Source organism: Periplaneta americana, chromosome 1, assembly GCF_040183065.1.
Source record: "Periplaneta americana isolate PAMFEO1 chromosome 1, P.americana_PAMFEO1_priV1, whole genome shotgun sequence".
NCBI lineage: Eukaryota > Metazoa > Arthropoda > Insecta > Blattodea > Blattidae > Periplaneta > Periplaneta americana.
The window spans coordinates 103,519,309-103,538,885 of record NC_091117.1 but is presented as its reverse complement, the minus strand read 5'-3'; the positions used below and the strand labels follow the sequence as shown (position 1 = coordinate 103,538,885).

Here is a 19,577-nt window from a genome sequence, read left to right as displayed (position 1 = left end):
ATGTTGCCAGTCATACTCTGCATCTAGTATGTGATTAGTTTCAAGTGCTGTGGTTTTCAGTTTGATGTCGCTTCATTTCTCTTAAAGTTACTTAATAGAGTTTCTCTGCAATCAATACATACTAAAACAGTGATGAAGATAATATTAACTGTTCAAGCTGTGTGTTTGCATTCTGAACTGGTCTCATTTTCTGAATTATTTGGATGAAGTCATCCTGAGTTTTCAAGATTCCTCTGTGATGTTTGATATCTTAATAATATTCATGAGGCATCCTTATCAATATTTTATACTTACTTTATATTGTTAGGCGCTAATATCTGTCACTCCTCTTTCGCACAATAATTAGATATAGCTACACTTTAAAATAAAAAAGTGGCCAACATAAGATTAGGCTGCACTCAAACCAAGAACTACGCAGGTAAATGGCAGTCGTTTGGAAAACCACTTTTTGTTAACATAAAGAAGAATGTATTTCTATCATCCAATTGTTCAACATAAAGAACAGATTTCTAACCTATCTAATATTCACAGGGATACCAAACAATGAACACACACCTAGTAAGCACTTAATACACACATATATAGTTTTTTTAAAACTTTTGTTTAAAACGAATTTTATTGTAATAATTTCGCCAAGAGTGTATATTCAATTTAGCTTACAAATCCAGTCAGAACAATGATGATACACTTAATATTTATCTAATTATTTATGGATAGTCCTAATGTACGAAACTATTTTAAGGGCTACAGATAAGAAAGAAAAGGGGAGTCTCACACAATGTAAAGAACTACATGCTTGACTAATAACCATTTGATTTGTATACTATCCTCCCACAACCACACCAAGATAAGTGCTGTCGTCCTATCATCAAATCTTGTTCTGTAAACTTACCATGTTCCTTGGGATTGGGTGATGGTCTAGATGATCCCACAGCTGCAAAATAAAAAGAAACACATCCAAACTGGCACTCTAGGGGGCAGCGTACATTAGTCAGAAAGCACAGCAATTATTATTCATTGCAAATTTCTTACCAAAACCTTAAAGCTGTTTCACAAGCAGATAGGAAATCTCTACTGATATCATCTCATATTAGACTCAACAGAAGTGGTGTTGACAAGTTTTCAAACTCAGTTTATGAATACAGTAATTATTATGCACAAACACATTTTTTTATTTCTAAATATGTATACTTCCACATAATACTGTAAAGATTAATTAAAACATAAATGTTTTCAAGAATGGTTAGAAATAATATAATTGAGCCATTTCATGTCAAATCAACACATGATTCTGACATTCTGGAATTCTGATGAAACTTACCACATCAAGTGATCTTAAATAATTTACTTACTTACTTACAAATGGCATTTAAGGAACCCGCAGGTTCATTGCCGCCCTCATATAAGCCCGCCATCAGTCCCTATCCTATGCAAGATTAATCCAGTCTCTATCATCGTATCCCACCTCCCTCAAATCCATTTTAATATTATCCTCCCATCTATGTCTCGGCCTCCCCAAAGGACTTTTTTCCTCCGGCTTCCCAACTAACACCCTATATGCATTTCTGAACTCATTCATATGTGCTACATGCCCTGCCCATCTCAAAAGTCTGGATTTAATGTTCTTAATTATGTCAGGTGAAGAATACAATGTGTGCAGTTCTGTCTTGTGTAACTATCTCCCTTATACTATAACTTAGTTCCTCTTAGCCCCAAATATTTTCCTAAGAACCTTATTCTCAAACACCCTTAACCTATGTTCTTCTCTCAAAGTGAGAGTCCAAGTTTCACAACCATACATAACAACCAGTAATATAACTGTTTTATAAATTCTAACTTTCAGATTTTTTGACAGCAGACTAGATGACAAAAGCTTCTCAACTGAATAATAACAGGCATTTCCCATACTTATTCTGCATTTTATTTCCTCCCTAGTGTAATTTATATTTGTTACTGTTGCTCCAAGATATTTGAATTTTTCCACCTCTTCAAAATATAAATCTCCAATTTTTACATTTCCATTTTGTACAATATTCTGGTCACGAGACATAATCATATACTTTATCTTTTCGGGGTTCACTTCCAAACCTATCGCTTCACTTGCTTGAAGTAAAATTTCCGTGTTTTCCCTAATCGTTTGTGGATTTTCTCCTAGCATATTCACGTCATCCACATAGACAAGAAGCTGATGTAACCCGTTCACTTCAAAACCCTGTCTGTTATCCTGAACCTTCCTAATGGCATATTCTAGAGCGAAGTTAAAAATTAAAGGTGATAGTGCATCTCCTTGCTTTAGCCCGCAGTGAAATGGAAAAGCATCAGATAGAAACTGGCCTATACGGACTCTGCTGTAAGTTTCAATGAGACACATTTTAATTAATCAAACTAGTTTCTTGGGAATACCAAATTCAATAAGAATATTATATAAAACTTCTCTCTTAACAGAGTCATATGCTTATTTGAAATCTATGAGTAACTGATGTACTGTACCCTTATACTTCCATTTTTTCTCCAATATCTGTCGAATACAAAAAATCTGATCAATAGTCGATCTATTACGCCTAAAACCGCACTGATGATCCCCAATAATTTCATCTACATATGGAGTTAATCTTTTCAAAAGAATATTGGGGAAAATTTTGTACGACATCAACAAAAGTGATATTCCTCGAAAGTTACTACAGTTGGTCTTGTCCCTCTTCTTAAAAATAGATACAATTATGGACTCTTTCCATTGTTCTGGTACAATTTCCTTTTCCCAAATAGCAAGTACAAGCTTATAATTTCTCTCGATAATGCTTTTCCACCCTCTTGTATTAATTCTGCTGGAATTTGATCGATACCTGAAGACTTGTACTTTTTCAGATTGATCTTACATAATATTATGAATGGAAATCTTAAGAAAAAAAAAAGTTTTTTCCTGTGTTATTAAATATTAATTTTTATATCTTTTATAAAAAATTGCTGCATCCCAAAGTAGTTAATTACCTATTCCTTCAGAACCAATGAGATACAGACCTGGGCAAGGTCTCATTTTAAAGGTCTTTTGATGGACTTTAATTTGATGTGTAACATGAAAGGTTTCACAACATAAAAATGTTTCTTAAAAATAAAATTTAAAAATTCAAATTCCTCAGAAAATGGTATTTTTTTAATCATAAAACTACGTCATACTATCATCTTATACTTCGCAAAGTTTCATTTTGGAATCATGATGGAAGAATGTGTTACAAGCAGTGTAAGTTTCACATGTAAGGAGAAATAGTCAGCATATTCGATTTAGCTCTTGCCAGAAGTTTAGCATTAGACAAATCTAGTCGACTTATTACCAGCAGTTTTAAACAATAAATTGGTTAATATAAATGCGATTTTTAGTATGTGTTAACTAAAAAAATTAAATTTACAAAAAGAAAACATTTCCTTTATCAGTTTACACCAGAACATTAACATAGTATTTGTCTGATATGCTGCAGGTGGTGGCTGATGTTAACTTAACTCTATTGGTCTCCTGTTTAGCGCAGAAAGTGCTTCATGATCTTAGCAATCTTCTTTTCATCTTCAGGTAGAACATAAACACAACAAGTTTGTGTGTAAGGATTCACTTTGCAAATCACATCAGTAGAAGTATTCAGAGCTCTCATCAGGTGTTGAAGGCTAATTGAAAGAATGAGGTCTTCATGGGTGAAGAAATGTAACTTTCACTTCATATTCGTCTCCGTTTTTTCCCTAAAAATATAACTCAACCACCATCTGCTATTGTACATAGAAATTACATAACCATTCAATTCATCAAAGTCTAACATCTCTCCATAAGGGATGATTGGTTAGCTAGTTGATAACTGGACAAAGGTAAACAACTTAGCATAGACTTCTATTCCACACTTTGAGGGAATGAAAGCATGGAACTTTTGAGTTCCTGAAATTTCCATAATCCTACTGAATTGTAGTGCTAGCTGTCATTTATTTCCTATTACTTTTCTTGCATAACATATGTAAAGTTCATGATCTTGGAAAGATCAAGCCCATTCATGGAGTTATGTCTTGATCTGAGTTTGGTATCAGATAAATACTATGTTAATGTTCTGGAATAAGCTGATAAAGGAAATATTTTCTTCTTGTAAATTAAATTAATTTTTTTAGTTATCATACACTAAAAAAGTAACTTACACATTGTTTAAAACTGTTGGTATCAAGTTAGCTAGATTTGTTTAAACGTAGAATTTTGTCAAAAGCTTGATCAGATTCGCTGGCTATTTCTCCTTGCATGTACAACTTACACACCTTGTATCACCTTATTCCATCATTCATTCATTCATTCATTCATTCAATCATTCATAGTGCTCTGCCCAAGGGCAGGTGTTTCACTGCAAACCCAACTTTCTCCGATCTTTCATATTTTGTGTCTTCTTCTTTGGCTCCACATATGATCCATATATCCTAATGTCGTCTATCATCTGATATCATCTTCTGCCTCGAACTCTTCTCCCATTCACCATTTCTTCCCGTGCATCCTTCAGTAGACAGTTCCTTCTCAGCCAATGGGTCACTGGGTCAACCAATTCCTTTCTCTCTTCCTGATCAGTTTCAGCATCATTCTTTCTTCACCCACTCTTTCCAACACAGCGTTTCTTATTCTGTCTGTCCATTTCACACACTCCATCCTTCTCCTTATCCACATTTCAAATACTTCTAGTCACTTCCCTTCACTTCATCGAATGTCGATCTTCCTGCCCCATACACTACCAAACTCCACACAAAGCACTTCACTAGTCTCTTCCTTAGTTCTTTCTCCAGAGGTCGGCAGAAGACGATCCTTTTTCTATACAAAGCTTCCTTGGCCATTGCTATCTTCATTTTGACTTCCTGACATCAGCTCATATTACTGCTTATAGTATGCCCCAAGTATTTCAAGCTGTCCGCTTGCTCTACTGCCTCAATTAGAATTCGCAAGTTTATCTTCGTTATTTTTCTTCCTATGACCATAGTATTCGTCTTATTTACATTTTATCTTCATCTTATACTACTCACAGCTGTCATTTAGCTCCTGTAGCATATCCCTTAGTATCATCTCCTCTTCTGCCAACGTCATATCAGCAAATCTTACGCACTTCATTCTTCTTCCTTCTACTACTATAACTCTTCCCATGTTCTGAAAACAGTTCTTCACTAAGTCCTTCGAGTTATATTGAACGGGGTAAGTGATAAAGGGCATTCTTGACATACTCCTCTCTCTCTATTTCACTTCCTTCTGACATTTCTTTTCCTATCCTAAAATTTGACTCGTTTCATATAAAGATTACTGAACAGCCTTCTCTCTTTCCAATCCACACCAATTTTCTTTAGGCTCCCCATCAATTTATTACAATCCAATCTGTCAAAAGCCTTTTCTAGGTCCACAAATACTATATACACTTCTTTATTCTTCTCTAGTATATTTTGTCGATTGTTCATAGTAATTCAATTGCATTTCTCATACCTTTTCCCTTCCTGAAGCCAAACTGCTCTTCTCCCAACTGTTCTTCCACCTTAGAATATAAACGTCGATTCAGTATTAGCAGAAGAACCTTTATCAAGTGTGATATTAGACTGATAGTCCTGAACTCATTACATTTCTTGACATTTTTCTTCAGTACTGGAAGCAACACTGTCTCTGTAAAATCTTCAGGCCATTTGCCTTTCTCATATATTTCGTTGCATAATGATAGAATTTCCTTTTTGTCTTCACCCAAGCATCTCAGTAATTCAATAGAGATTCCATCAACTCCTGCTGCTTTCCCATACTTCAGTTCCTTAAGCACTAGTTCAACTTTTTCCTTTAAAATAGAATATCCTTTTTCATGTTCTGAAATAGCTGCTTCGTCTTCTATATGTAAGTCATCTAGACAATTCCATATCACATATAACTCTTTTACATATTTCGTCCATCTGTTTAGTATTCCTTGTTTATTATTTCATTTACGATTTCATCCTTTATCAACCACATGGATTTCCTGTTCTTATTTGTGAAGTCCAAACATTTTACTTTACAGAACATTAAATCATATTCTCCCTTTCTCTCTACATCCTCTATTTCTTTACATTTCTCTTTCATCCAGGTTTACTTCACCTTATCGGTTTTTCTTCTTAGTTCGTTTTTCAGTTTTCTATAGTTTCTTCTACTTCTTCTGTGTTGATGTTTTTCCATTTTCTCCTTTCCTCCATCTTCTCCATCTTTCCTCCATCTTCCCTGTGACCCAAAGTTTCTTAATTCTCACACATTCTCTCTATCCTATTGTTTCTTCTGTTGTTGTCTGTATACAGCTGTTTAGATGAGTCCAGTAGTCATTACTATTCTCAGATGTGGATTCTAATGTAACGGTTTTTTTCTTTCCTCTTCATTGTTTAGTTTTTTTCATGTTCAATTTCTTTGTGACCTGTCTTCCTCTTATCTCCTTCAGACGAATATCTACTTCACCTATCAGCAGGGTATCTTATTCCATCATGATCCCAAAATGAAACTCTGTGTGGTGTAAGATGATAGTATGAAGTTGTTCTGTGATTTTTTCAAAATTAATAGAAAAATACCATTCTCTGAGGAATTTGAATTTTAAAATTATGCTCGAATTTTAAGAAAAATGTTTATATTATAACCGCAATCGTAGTACACATCAAATTAAACCCCATTAAAAGAGTTTTAAAAAGAGACATTGCCCAGGTCTGTATATCATCTGGTTCTGGAGAAAATGATAATTAACTACTTCAAGACGTGAAAATTTTTCATAAAAAATATAAATTAATACTTAATAACTTTTGAATGGAAGAGAAAAAAACTTTTTCTTATGATATCCATTCATAACTACATAGTCACTTGATATAGCAAGTTTCATCAAAATCTAACAGGTCAAGGGAGATTTTAATTCGAAACTGTGTTGATTTGACATGGAATGACTCAATTTAAACATTCTACACATTGAGTGTCTACAATGAAATGACCGAATTTTGCCGAGTTTTCAAAAAGAAAGCAATAAGTTGTACAAATTTATTTGGCACACACCAGGCCTACAACTTGTTGTTTTGTTTAATCAAATGTCCTAAGACAGGTCTGAACTTGTAAAGTTTTAATAAGAAAATTGGTATCATGAAGAGGACACATTTTCTCAGTACATATTTAAGATATGAGGAGCATTCAATATGTATTGCAACTATCTTCTTTTTCTGAACAAAACAATTACATTTTTGTGGATTATCCTTCAATCTTCGTTTGTTATCTCATGCAGTTTCATTGTTTTCCATTGTGGCAGAGATATAATTAGTTTTAAAAATGGAATATGTGTGAGGTTCATACAAAACAGAGAGCATTAAATTAATTTCTTCTAGTCGAAAATGAAATCATTATGAACAATTAATAGATGCTTAGAAGTGTCTATGGAGACATGGCTGTGGAAAAAGCACCAACAGTCGTTGTGCCAAATGAGTCAAGACACATTTGTAGCAATGGAATGTGGTAATATCCTCATCTGGAACACCTGGCGAATCATAACAACACCCGCTGTTCAACTTGGTATCTCTATGGTTAGTGCCAACAATTATTTACCAGTTAAGATATCCCAAAATTTGTGCCAGATGGGTTCCTCAAAGCCTGAAGGCCATAAAAAACAAGAATTATCTGTTCACAGCTGTTTCTTTATTATAAGGCTGACTGTGACGATTTTTATACAATATTGTCATGAGAGATGAGACCTAGACTAAAAGGCACCACACGAATTCTTTGTAAGAGGAAAAAGTTCAAGACTACCCCCAGTTAGGAAGCTCATAGCTGCAGTCTTCTGGGACTCCAACAAACTGACTCATGGTGAAATGATCAACTCAAAAGCCTATGTCAACACTCTTAGAAAGTTGAGAAGTTTCCAGCAAATTTATCTCCACAATGATAAAAACAAACTTCTCCTTCATCATGACGAGAGGCCACACAGAAGTATGTGCAGTATGTGCACCTGAGAGAAAACTTAGGTGGGCTGTTGTTCCTCATCCACCCTATAGCCTGGATCTTGCACCATATGACTTTTATCTCTTTAGTCCTCTTAAAGATGCAATCTATAGGAAGCAATATGGCAATGAGGATGGCAAGATCATCACAGCAGAGCTAAGAACAGGGGCGTATTTTGCGGGTGACCAGGGCTACCGGCGGTAGCCCAAGGAAATTACAAAAGAAAAAGTTTATAATATAACATAATGTAATAATTTTGTATTATTAGTTTTACCATAGTAATTAAAATTAAAGTAATTGTTAGATATATTTTGTGTAATAATAGGGTCAGCGGTAGCCCAAACCCTTTAACCAGTATACGCCCCTGGCTAAGAAACTGGATGTGAGACAAACCTGCTGAGCAGTACCATGAGGCATACAGGATCTTACATCTAGGTGGCATGAGGCTATGTGGAAAAAAATATGTTTTGGTAGCCAAAGAATTGGGAAGAAAATGTGTACTTAAAACTGCAATAAAACAAACACTGAATGACCAAAAAAAAAAAAAAAATGTTGCATTATGTACTGGAAACCCTCCCCCTATTTTGCAACAATTCAATTCTTTATCATGTCATCATTGATATTTCTGTTTCCAGTTTCTTTGAATTATCATTAATAAGACACATATATATTACCGGTAAATAATTTACTGTGTACCCAAACAAGAACATAAATTTTTGCTTTCTGTATTTGCTAATCAAGTAACCAACAATACCACGAAAGGGAACCATTCGAGTAAAGTTAAAAAAAAACAAATGTTATTACGAACATTCATCTCAGAGTGCAAAGGCAGCTGCTTAATGGTTTTCACAACTAAGTGTTAGTGTGTGAAAAACAATTTAAACCTTCCATATAAACTGACACAGGATAGTCCAAGCTAGCTTTTAAATTATTTGTGGAAAGAAACGAACAAAAGTTCTGAAAGTACATTTGTTATTTCATCTCAAGAGAAAGTGAATTGTTCTGTAGTTATTTGGCAAATCTTGAAGCATCATACTTAATTTCGTCACTAAAATCAATTCCTAAATATTTAATACGATCGTGACTATCAACTGAGATTATGTTTCATTGTTAGCATGTATGACAGAGTGGGGAAGTAGAGAGCCATCAGACGTTTATCAGTGTTTAAATGAAAGCCAATCAAACAACTGATCTTAAAACAGTTGTTGAAATTAAAAGTCGACCCTCTTGTGAAATCACTTGGCCCCATTATTATTCAAATTTTGGTCAACAAAATGCTAAAGATATGCAAATCACTTTGTGGACCCTCAGAGACTATAGTTTGGAAACAACTGGATTAACTTCACATTAAGTTCTGCCAAATAATAAGCAGATCTCTTTATGTCTCTAAATGTTTGTACGGGGTTCCAGATTTGAGACAGACATATTTTTGTAATGATCAATAGTTACTATCAATTTCATTTTTTTTAATTATGCTAAAAAAATACAAATATATTTGACATATTTGTTAAAACTATTATTTCATTAATGACTTTCACTAATTCATTAATCTTTATCATCAACAGTTACTTGAATTGGTCTAGACAGATCATTTTGTGTTGAAGGAAGTAAAGTTAATATTGAGTAAGAATAGAGAGTACGTACTTATACTTGTCTACAGCCTTAAATTTTTGTATTTCTTGGGCTCAATTAATGTTAGAGGAGAAAAATTCACTCCGGTGCCGGGGATTGAACCCGGGTCCTTGGTTCTACATACCAAGCACTCTCACCATTGAGCTAAGCCAAAGTCCAATCCACAACACTGGATCGAACTCCCCTCCTCCAGTGTTCTTCCCTTAGTGGCCTGACTCCAAGTTGGGCATGTATGTTGACATTTTATTCAAGTCAACTGCCATTATACAAGGAGCACACTCAGTTGAGTGACTTGATGGTCGGGATTCCACAGTAAAGTGCACAGTAATCTGTACAGAAATATGCACTGTTGCTAGAAGAATTGACTAAAGATTATTATTTTTGGTCCTACAGAATATATATCTGTTACGGTAACAATTAATATTAGAGGAGAAAAATTCGCTCCAGAACTGGGGATTAAACCCAGGTCCTTGGTTCTACATACCAAGCGCTCTCACCACTGAGCTAGTTTGGTGCTGTGGATTGGACTTCAGCGTAGCTCAATAGTGAGAGTGCTAGGTACGTAGAACTAAGGACCAGAGTTCGATCCCCGGCACGGGAGTGAATTTTTTTCCTCTAATATTAATTGTTACCATAACAGATATATACTCTGTAGGACCAAAAATAATAATCTTTAGTCAATTTCTTGGGCTCTTTTTTTCTTTCTCTCTGGATAAATAAACTCCTAATTGCTAAAAACGAACAAAATTTTTCCAACAAGTTAGTAGAAAAGTATGTATATAGACTGATAGATGGAATTTAAAAAATCAATCTCGATACCAGGATCCTGAAAATGTGCATTTCTGTCAAATTTCACTACTATCATTCCATGTTTCGCAAAATAGAAAAGTAAATTTTTCGTGAATTTACTAAGTTCAAAACTAGTTACATAGTCCACAGGAAACAATGAGAATGGTGAAAAAAAATATTATGAAATGAGGTACAAAAGTTTACGGCTGCATTTTAAATTGCAACATCTATTAATTAAACATTTATGACATCAATTTATACATAGCAATTAATTTATTTACCATAATACAATAATCAAATCAGGCAAATGTTTTCAAAATCTTGGTTAAATGGTAGGTAGTTTTCAGTAAGTACATGACAATAAAGTCACTGCCCTTGTCAAATGGTCTCGACTTAATGAATATCTTCCAATTTTCGCACTTTGTGCATTTATGTTGGTAGTGTCACTACACACAAATGGTTAATGACCAGTATGATGTTGAAACAACACATTCCCACTCTTGTTTATCAGAAATCTCCCCATTCACTATTGGGTCATTCCATGAAAATGCGACATTTTCACGAAAAAATATTTTCTCGAAAAGTAAATTGTGTGATATATAATTTCATTCCTTAGAAGTCAGATTTCATAAATTTGGCAACATTGCTTCTTTATCATTACGCATTTTCATTATATCAACGACGAAAACCGCGTGATAAGTGCAGTATAAAGACTCTTAAAAATACTGAAACTTTTCCTATGTATTTTCAAGTTAAGTTATAATTTCTTTAAACTAATCTCATTTTATGATGAAGTACTGGACCTTAGCAACAACTATAATACAAAAAAAACTTTGATGAAAGTGTTAATTGCGTAATTAGAAAGGTTTTAAAAGGGCATTATGGCGAGTTCGTGTGTCACAGGAAAAGTTATATTTGTTTGTATATCTTTATAACCTTTCGATATTTTATTTTTTTGTCAAATGGAAAAATGAGTCTCATCACATGCCAGTCAAAATTGAACACAAACACTATTGTGAAATTTGGACGTTTTATACGTGAAAAATGCGTGACATACGTAACATTTCATGTGTGACACACGAACATAAATATACAAGTAGGTTATGTTCGTGTGTCACATGGATGAATCGGATATCCAGTTGCAGTTTAAACTGTACATGAATATAGGCCTATGATAAAGCTTTCAAAGAAGAAATTAATTTACTACTCTTCTCAATACGAATATATTTTCATATAGTAGTATGCAATTTGTATTTCTGTGCTGATTAATAGTAATTACCTATACTATTTGATTTAGGGCTATAACTAGACCAGCTGTTAAATTTCGTTGTGCAAGTTGGGTGATATTGACCAAGTAAACTTTCCTAGAATTAATTGCACAACATAATAGATTTTAATGTGTGAGGATATTTATTAAAATTATTCTTCTTCGTAACGATTTAAACAGCTATTTAAAAAGAGAAAGATAAAACACCAATATAATGTTTTATTGCTAATTGCTAATTGCTTTGTTACTAAAACAGGTTGCTAGAAAAATGGTCCCTTTGACAGCAGCGGAAAGAAAAAGACGAAGCCGAGCAAATCAGTCAGTGCAAAAAAAGCTGAATGAAAGGGAAGCAAATAAGAATTATATGAGAAAGGTTAGGGAGAATAACAGAACTAACTCCAAAATACAGAAGAAAGAAAGGGCGTCAGCTCGGATGCGAATGAGGGCTCTGAGAAAAGGGAGAAAGGAGGAAACACTGTGTGCCAAAAATGCTACAATATAGCCCACATCTCCTACTTACAAATCAGCAAGAAGTCTTCAGAGGGCAGTTAAGAAAGTCGAGGATGCCTTTCCCAACAGTCCAAGGAACGCAAGGAAGTTGTGAAAAAGCTAGCATTTATTTCTAATATAAATGAAACAAAAGAAAACTTTTCACAAAATAAACTTTCACGTGCTTTCACTGAAGATGTTAAACAGAAAGTTATGGAGTTCTATTTAAAAGACACAACTTCTCGACAATTACCTGGCTGCAAGGATTCAAAGAAATGTATTGACAAATACACAGGACAGAAATGTACAATGCAGAAGAGATTATTGATGTTCACACTCAAAGAAGCATATCAACTGTTTTGTGAAGAACAAAACAGCTGGGACTTGATACGTTTTTCAAAATTTTCCTCATTACGTCCTGAATGGGTACAGCTCATTAATACTAACAAGAACGAAATATGCTGTTGTATATATTGTGAAAACTTATCCAAACTTTTGAAAAAGGTAAAGCATGAAACTTTTTATACAAGTTCTGTAAAAAGCTTCATTCGCTCCATTGTATGTGACTACAGGAATGAAGACTGCATGCGAGATAAATGTGAAGACTGTAAAGAAATAATGTCAATGTTTCTAGAAACCATCACATTTTGTATCTCTAATGAGCCTTTAAACAGGGAAGAGTCCAGGCCAATTGTTACAGTAGATCAGTGGATTGAAGGGAAGTTGATAGAGAAATCTTGGGATATTATAAAAGTGAAGTATGTTCTCAGTAAGCAACTAATAAAAATAAAGGAACACCTCTATAATATAACAAAGCAAGCACAGGAATTGCAGAAGCAGAAGGACCAGCTGGAGTTAGATACCGTGATAATGCAAACTGATTTTGCTATTAAGCATCAGAATGAAGTGGATGGCTGCCCATTGGGTTAATGATCCAGCTTCATCAGTAACTATCTATACTGCAGTGCTGTATTACAGACAGAGTGAGGAATCCAATGACCTGCACTCTCAGTGTTATGCTGTTATTTCTGATGCTCCCAGACATACCACATCTGAGGCTAAAGCTTTCAACAAAGCTATTCTTGAAGATTTCTGCAACAATACTCCTAATCCTACGAAGAAAGTAATTGCCTGGACTGATGGTGCTGCAGCCCATTTTAAAAATAGATATATGATGGGAACAATGTCAAATGACAATTATCTTAATGGCATTGAGTATGAGTCATGGAATTTCTTTGAGTCCTATCAAGGGAAAGGTGCACATGACGGAGTAGGAGCGATAGTCAAAAGGTTCGTATGGCAACATATCTTGAGTGGAAGAAAAGTTGTTAAGAACCAGAGAGACTTTTTTAATGTAATACAGCAGTCTAATATCAATGTGAGATGCCTGTTTGTTGACACCAATGAAATTAACATCACTGAAGATAAAAAATTATTTGCAACAATTCCACCAATTCCTGGAATACATAATGCACACTGCATCAGCAAATTGGGACATCTGAAGGTAGCTCTATTCAGAAACACTGGTGAACATTCACCGCAAATCATACTATTACTGTCCTCAGAAGAAAAACAAGTGACAGAGAAGGAGACAGCTTGCAGTATTGACAAGAGTGAGAGTCTTCAGTTGCAGGTGGGGGATTGGTGTTTAGTCATGTATGATGGGGTCACTTATCCAGGAGAGGTAGTAACTGTGTGTGACAGTGAAGAATTTGAAGTATCTGTGATGGTAAGGGATGGAAAACATTATAAATGGCCTGTAAAAGTGGACAAGTTGGTGTATTCATCACAAGACAAAAGATATTACCATCTATTATTGTAAATAACCGTGGGCATTTCAAGTTTGAAGACTTAGTTTAGATGAATAAATGTTTCTTAATGTAATTTTATGAAAAGAGATGACATTATTAAGATAAATGTTCAATATTACAGATAAATTTGTTTCTAGCTTATGTAAGACGAAATGTTCGTGTGTCACAGCATTTACCTAAATATTATACTTTATAACTAGTGTTAAAATGTTTACAGAAATTTCATTACAGCATTTATGTGTTAAACAATGTGTTATCTTTCATCTGTAATCAGATTTAATTATATATCTTCATTTGGCACAAGCGTAGAAACATTTTAATAAATATACCATTTCTTATTGGCAAGAAAATGTTCGTGTGTCACAATATATATTATGTAATATTGTGAAGCCTGTAATTAATTCTCATAACTAAAAAATGGTGTCTGCATTGTGGGCTCCTTTCACTAATGAATAGCTTTACAACCTTTCCTCAGAGGCTTATAGGTAGTTAAATATTAGTTTTAAATCACTGCATTGGCGTTGAAAATGTTACATGTGTCACTATGGAATGATCCTATTGTAGTTACAAATATCACCAAAGAACAAAGTAATGGCAGAGCTAGACACAAAATGTATCTTCAAAAGAATAAAGAGATCTTTTACTGCAGCAAATCTACATCAGGCCAATTTTTCATCCAATTTGAGTCACATTTAAGATTGTTTTCCATCTCATCCCTATCTAAAGCCAGAAAGAAGCATGATGACCACTATATCACACAATGACTAATTTTAACGAAATTTTCCTTTTTTAGCATGATGTAACATATACAGCTCGTGCATAAGATCTCAAAGCCTGATTGACATCACTTGGAAGGCAGAGAAAAATGAATGAAAATGACAAGTGTGATAAACACCTAATTGAAAACAAAGACTTCTTATCTTGAGCCACTAATCAAAGTCCTCAAGCTCTGCCGTCCCAGCCATTTTATTGTCACAGCTGGAATCACCATCATTACTGATACCACCGAAATTTATGACAATGGGATCTATGACGTAATTAAACAAATTACATTCCACATAATCCTTTTCAATTTTTTTAACACTTTCATAATCAATTTGAGAATGGTAATCTCCAGATCTGTACTTTCCAAATTCGTAGGGCATTAGGGACAAAGCCCTGCTCACCTCGGGTATGTGTCATTATTAGGTGCTGTCCTTATGATACTGGCTTTAGAAGTTCATGTGCTAAGTTGTGCAGGTGGGATGCCAGAATGTATGACTCATCGAGGTACACAATATTTCTTCCCTCAGTTCGATAATTAGAAATCAGCTTCAAGTAATTTAAACTCTTTTGCCTAATATCGTATTTTTCAACTCATAACAATTTGTTTGTTTTCGCTTTCTTCCAAAAAAAATCCCAGCTTCATTTAGTTGATATCTACCACTAGTACTGCCCCTATAAAAGCCAATTGAGTCTTTCTGTTTTATTCTTAACACAGAGACTGTTGGAATGAATTTCTCAGTGATGTAAAAGTCACACACTATTCTTCATACTACATTTTCATCAACAGTGTCTAATTCTAAGATAATCTTTTTAAATTTTTCTCATCCTATCCGACATTTCGAAAGACTTATCATTGTCACCCTCTATTTTACTCACTTGTCACAATTTTTGGACACTACTACAGGACACACATAGTCATTGTCACTTGCTCTTGAACTTTATGTAAAGGACTTTCAGTTCCTTGAGAACCTTCTTTAGACATAAACACCAACACATTGTTTATAGCCACTTTTGACTATGAAGCTTCTCAAATTTTAATTTTGAAATTACTGAAGCCATTTCGTTAACAACTGCAACTTATAAATACTTATTTAAACCAATACATTGTTTATAACCTCTTTCGACTATGAAGCTTCTCCAATTTTAATTTTGAAATTACTGACACTATTTCCCTAACAATTGCAACCTATAAACACTTATTTAAACTAACTCTGTATACACAATTTAAATACACATACACATCACTTAGAACATCTTGCGGCAACCTCCCCATGGCAACTGAATTCATCAGTAATCTGTAACCATGCATCATCCTTGGTTTTGATTTTCATGCTGTCTGCTTTCTTGTATTCCACAATATCATTATATTTGGTTACCAATTTCATTAACAAAGATTGTCCTATATTAGTAAAATTGAATCCTCTATTTCTTTTCACTGTTCATTTCCATTAACGAATAATAATTGCCACAGAGATCGTAATATTTCTCTTTGTAAAGCAGAAATGCATTCAGGAAAAGCTTTTGTTCTTACACAACCTCTCTGATTCACACAAATTCCCAATTTTCGTGAGAGTTTCAATTACTGTGACAAGAGTTAACAAAAATGTTAGTTAACAACCACCTGGATATCGTTGGTGGAATCCAAATGCACGAAAGAATGTAAACACAATTGTTAAAATTTTAACATGTGTTAACCAATGTATTATTGCATTTTTAACATTCGTTGGTGAAACTGGTCCTTAATCTTGTATCATTTTTGGTCAGTTAAATTTCAGTTATAATGTTAGAAAACCTTAATAGCATAGTAGTACATAATCACAACCTATTCTACAGAACTCAGGTACACACAAGTGAATAGGCCTATTCTTAATGCTTTAGAAATTTATAGATCTCCAATGAAAAATTGCACCACATCAGAGAGATACCAAGTTGTTTGGAATACATGTAAACTCAACAGGTTCACATGACAAGGCCAGAAAGCAACTTACTCTGAGGCTATGAGATGATTTCAGTTTCTCCTTCATGGTAAAAACGATGACTCTTCATACTGAATCTTTATAAAGTGGTGGTGACTCCCAAACTTTATCGTCTCCATTAATAATTTCTTCAAAACGGGTAATTATTTCCACAGTGCATGTAACTAACCATACTTTTAATACCTAGTCACATACAGATTAACAAATGAAAAATAAACATTTGTTACATCATATATGAGACATTCCATGTGAAACGGACAGCAAAAAACCTTACAACTGTGTAATTACTCGAAAGAAAATATATGTATAGAAGGGTAGGAGACACTTTATTGTATGAAGCCTGTTCTCGTTTAAGTCATTAGTTTTCTCGGTTTAATGACTTAAATTTATCGTAATTCTGTAAAAAAAATCTCCAGTTTCAAAGGGCATAAACTTGAAACGACTAATGATACACATTCCAACAAAAGTTCATATTATAGCTGAGAGTACAATCTTCATAGCTATGAATACACCATATTTTATATTAATATTTCACAGGCACATAAGTAGATATATCGATATTTGAGACTTTCCTATGGGAAACAATTACATAAAAATATCAACTGGTTCCTCTCTCTCTTTCTAGAAATTCTATCAATTATAATTTCCGTGTTGCAAAAAGAAGTGTTCCTGTAAAAAAAAAGAATCGTTAAATTATATTAGTTACGCTGAAGTCCGAAGTCAGGTGACAGTGCACGTTTGCTTCGCTCTGTATGTGTGACATAAGCAAAAAAGGTTTCTGTACCACTAGCAGAACGGCAGATGAGTCTGTCCAAGTGTGTGTCCATGTGAAATTGGACGGAAAATTAGGAAAATTTACCTAACAATTTGTAACTCACTATATGTTATACAATTATAATAGAGAGATGGATGTTTTTGCGAAATATGGCATCTCTAGGTGTAACAGTTTTCTTACAAAAATTCGTCAAATGTACCGAATTTATTAAAATTACGTTCTTTATGCAGCCATAATTGCCGAACGCTTTGAAATTGAAATTTTAATAAAATGTATTTTAAAACTCAACAGCTTTAACTGGGGCCAAAACAGTGATGTATCAGCTATGCCAACCTGCATAACCTTGATAGCGTGCTGATGGCGTGCAAGACAGATGTAAGGAACTTAATTTCCGTGTATGAAATATTTTATTCCTATGCTTGTATGCCTTGAATCAAAATCCTGAAAGCTGCATTAATTAGTCCTAAAAGTTTGCAATATTGCCATAACTTTAGTTTTCATTTTATTTCTAGGAAAAACATTCAAATACGAATTAATAGGACTGTATCCTAATCTTATACAACAATGAATGTGTTTTACAAATCAGTAAGTTCGGGAAGATAAGAGCTTTAAAATGAGGTTTTGGTGAAACTTCGATTTTAAAGTGTTTGAGAATGTAATTTTCGTCGTGTACGGCACATTTGACGAATTTTTGTAAGAAAACTATTAAATCTATTTTGCAAAAACATCCATCTTCCCATATTCTAATTGTATAACATATAATGACAATTACAAATTGATAGATAAATTTTCTGACAGATTTCACATGGACATACAATTGGACAAACTCATCTGCCTTTCTCCTAGCAGTGCAGAAACCTTTTTGCTTACATCACGTGTACAGAGCAAAGCGAGTGCACACTGTCACCATAATCAGGACTTGGGCACAACTAATCCAATTCAACTAAATAATCTTTTTTAGAGGAGCACTTCTTTATGCAACACGAAAATTAAAATTGATACAATTTCAGAGAGAGAGAGAGAGAGAGAGAGGAACCAGTTGATATTTTTATGCAACTGTTTTCCAGGAAATCATTCCAAAAATGATCATCCATACATTCTTAAGTCAGATGCCAAGGATCTACTCTGCAGCACATATAAGGATCACCTTCAAATTTATATAGATGGATCTCTATTGATGGGACATCAGGAGCAGGGTATTATATTCCAAAATATCAAGAAAGTTACTTCATACCACGTTCATCCTCCTCCAGTTTTGACACTGAATTGCTAACTATTGATGCTGCTCTTCAGTGTGTTACTCAAATTTCTGAAAAATCTATTTGCATACTTACAGACTCCAAGGGGGCTATATTTAACACAATCAAATATGTATCAAACCTATATGCACATAGAATTATTCCAATTCAGAAACAACTAAATAAACTAAAAAAACTCCAAAAAGAAATAACATTTCAATGGATACCTAGTCATTGTCATATACCTCGAAACAAGAAAGTCGAAAACATTGCAAAACAGGCAACATATTTGCAACCAAGACCTCTTCAAGTGATATCTCTCTCTATCCAGTGCCTTTGCTTCAGTAAGGTCTCATTTTATAAACGTATGGATCACCAATTGGCTCTTTTATGACAAAGGAAAAATTTTACAGACCATACAAAAAGGAACGAAATGACCTGGAAATGTACAAAAACTTGCCCAGACATGTTCAAGCATTTTTAACAAGAGCCAGAACAGGTCACATTGTCACTCAATTGTACTTACACTAGAGCCGGTCAAATACGCATTCAGTATCGCTCGGATCTCGCTCCCGAAGCTCTCCATTCCCGTTGCTTCCACAACGGCACTGCGGAGGAGAGGGAAGGGAATGCCAAGGACTGCGCAGGAGTAGAATGCAAGCGGGAGTGAGCGGGAGTCCCATTGTCTCGCATTTCACATAAGCAGAGAAGTACAGTACAGTTTTCATAAGTAAAATAATGTGTACAATGCCTGCGGAAGCTAAAAAAAGTGTATTGAATAAACTAGCTGATGGAACTTACATTCTACTAGATAAACCGGGAGTAAGTCGGGGTAGCAGTAGCTGGGAGAACTTCAGGGTAAGCATTTT

General features: G+C 34.3%; 1 protein-coding gene across 14 annotated transcripts in view; it reads right to left on the bottom strand.

Annotated features, from left to right (window-relative positions):
* The window catches only part of Gug (arginine-glutamic acid dipeptide repeats grunge), a 257,116-nt gene that overhangs the window by 144,215 nt on the left and 93,324 nt on the right, over nucleotides 1-19,577 (bottom strand). For 13 of the 14 annotated variants that reach the window (XM_069825198.1, XM_069825188.1, XM_069825191.1 and 10 more), the window contains one exon: nucleotides 893-934. The exons of the other annotated variant lie outside the window; for it this stretch is intronic. In XM_069825198.1, coding sequence (XP_069681299.1) covers nucleotides 893-934 — 42 coding nt within the window. The remainder of the gene's footprint in view (nucleotides 1-892; nucleotides 935-19,577) is intronic. 14 annotated transcript variants of the gene reach the window in all.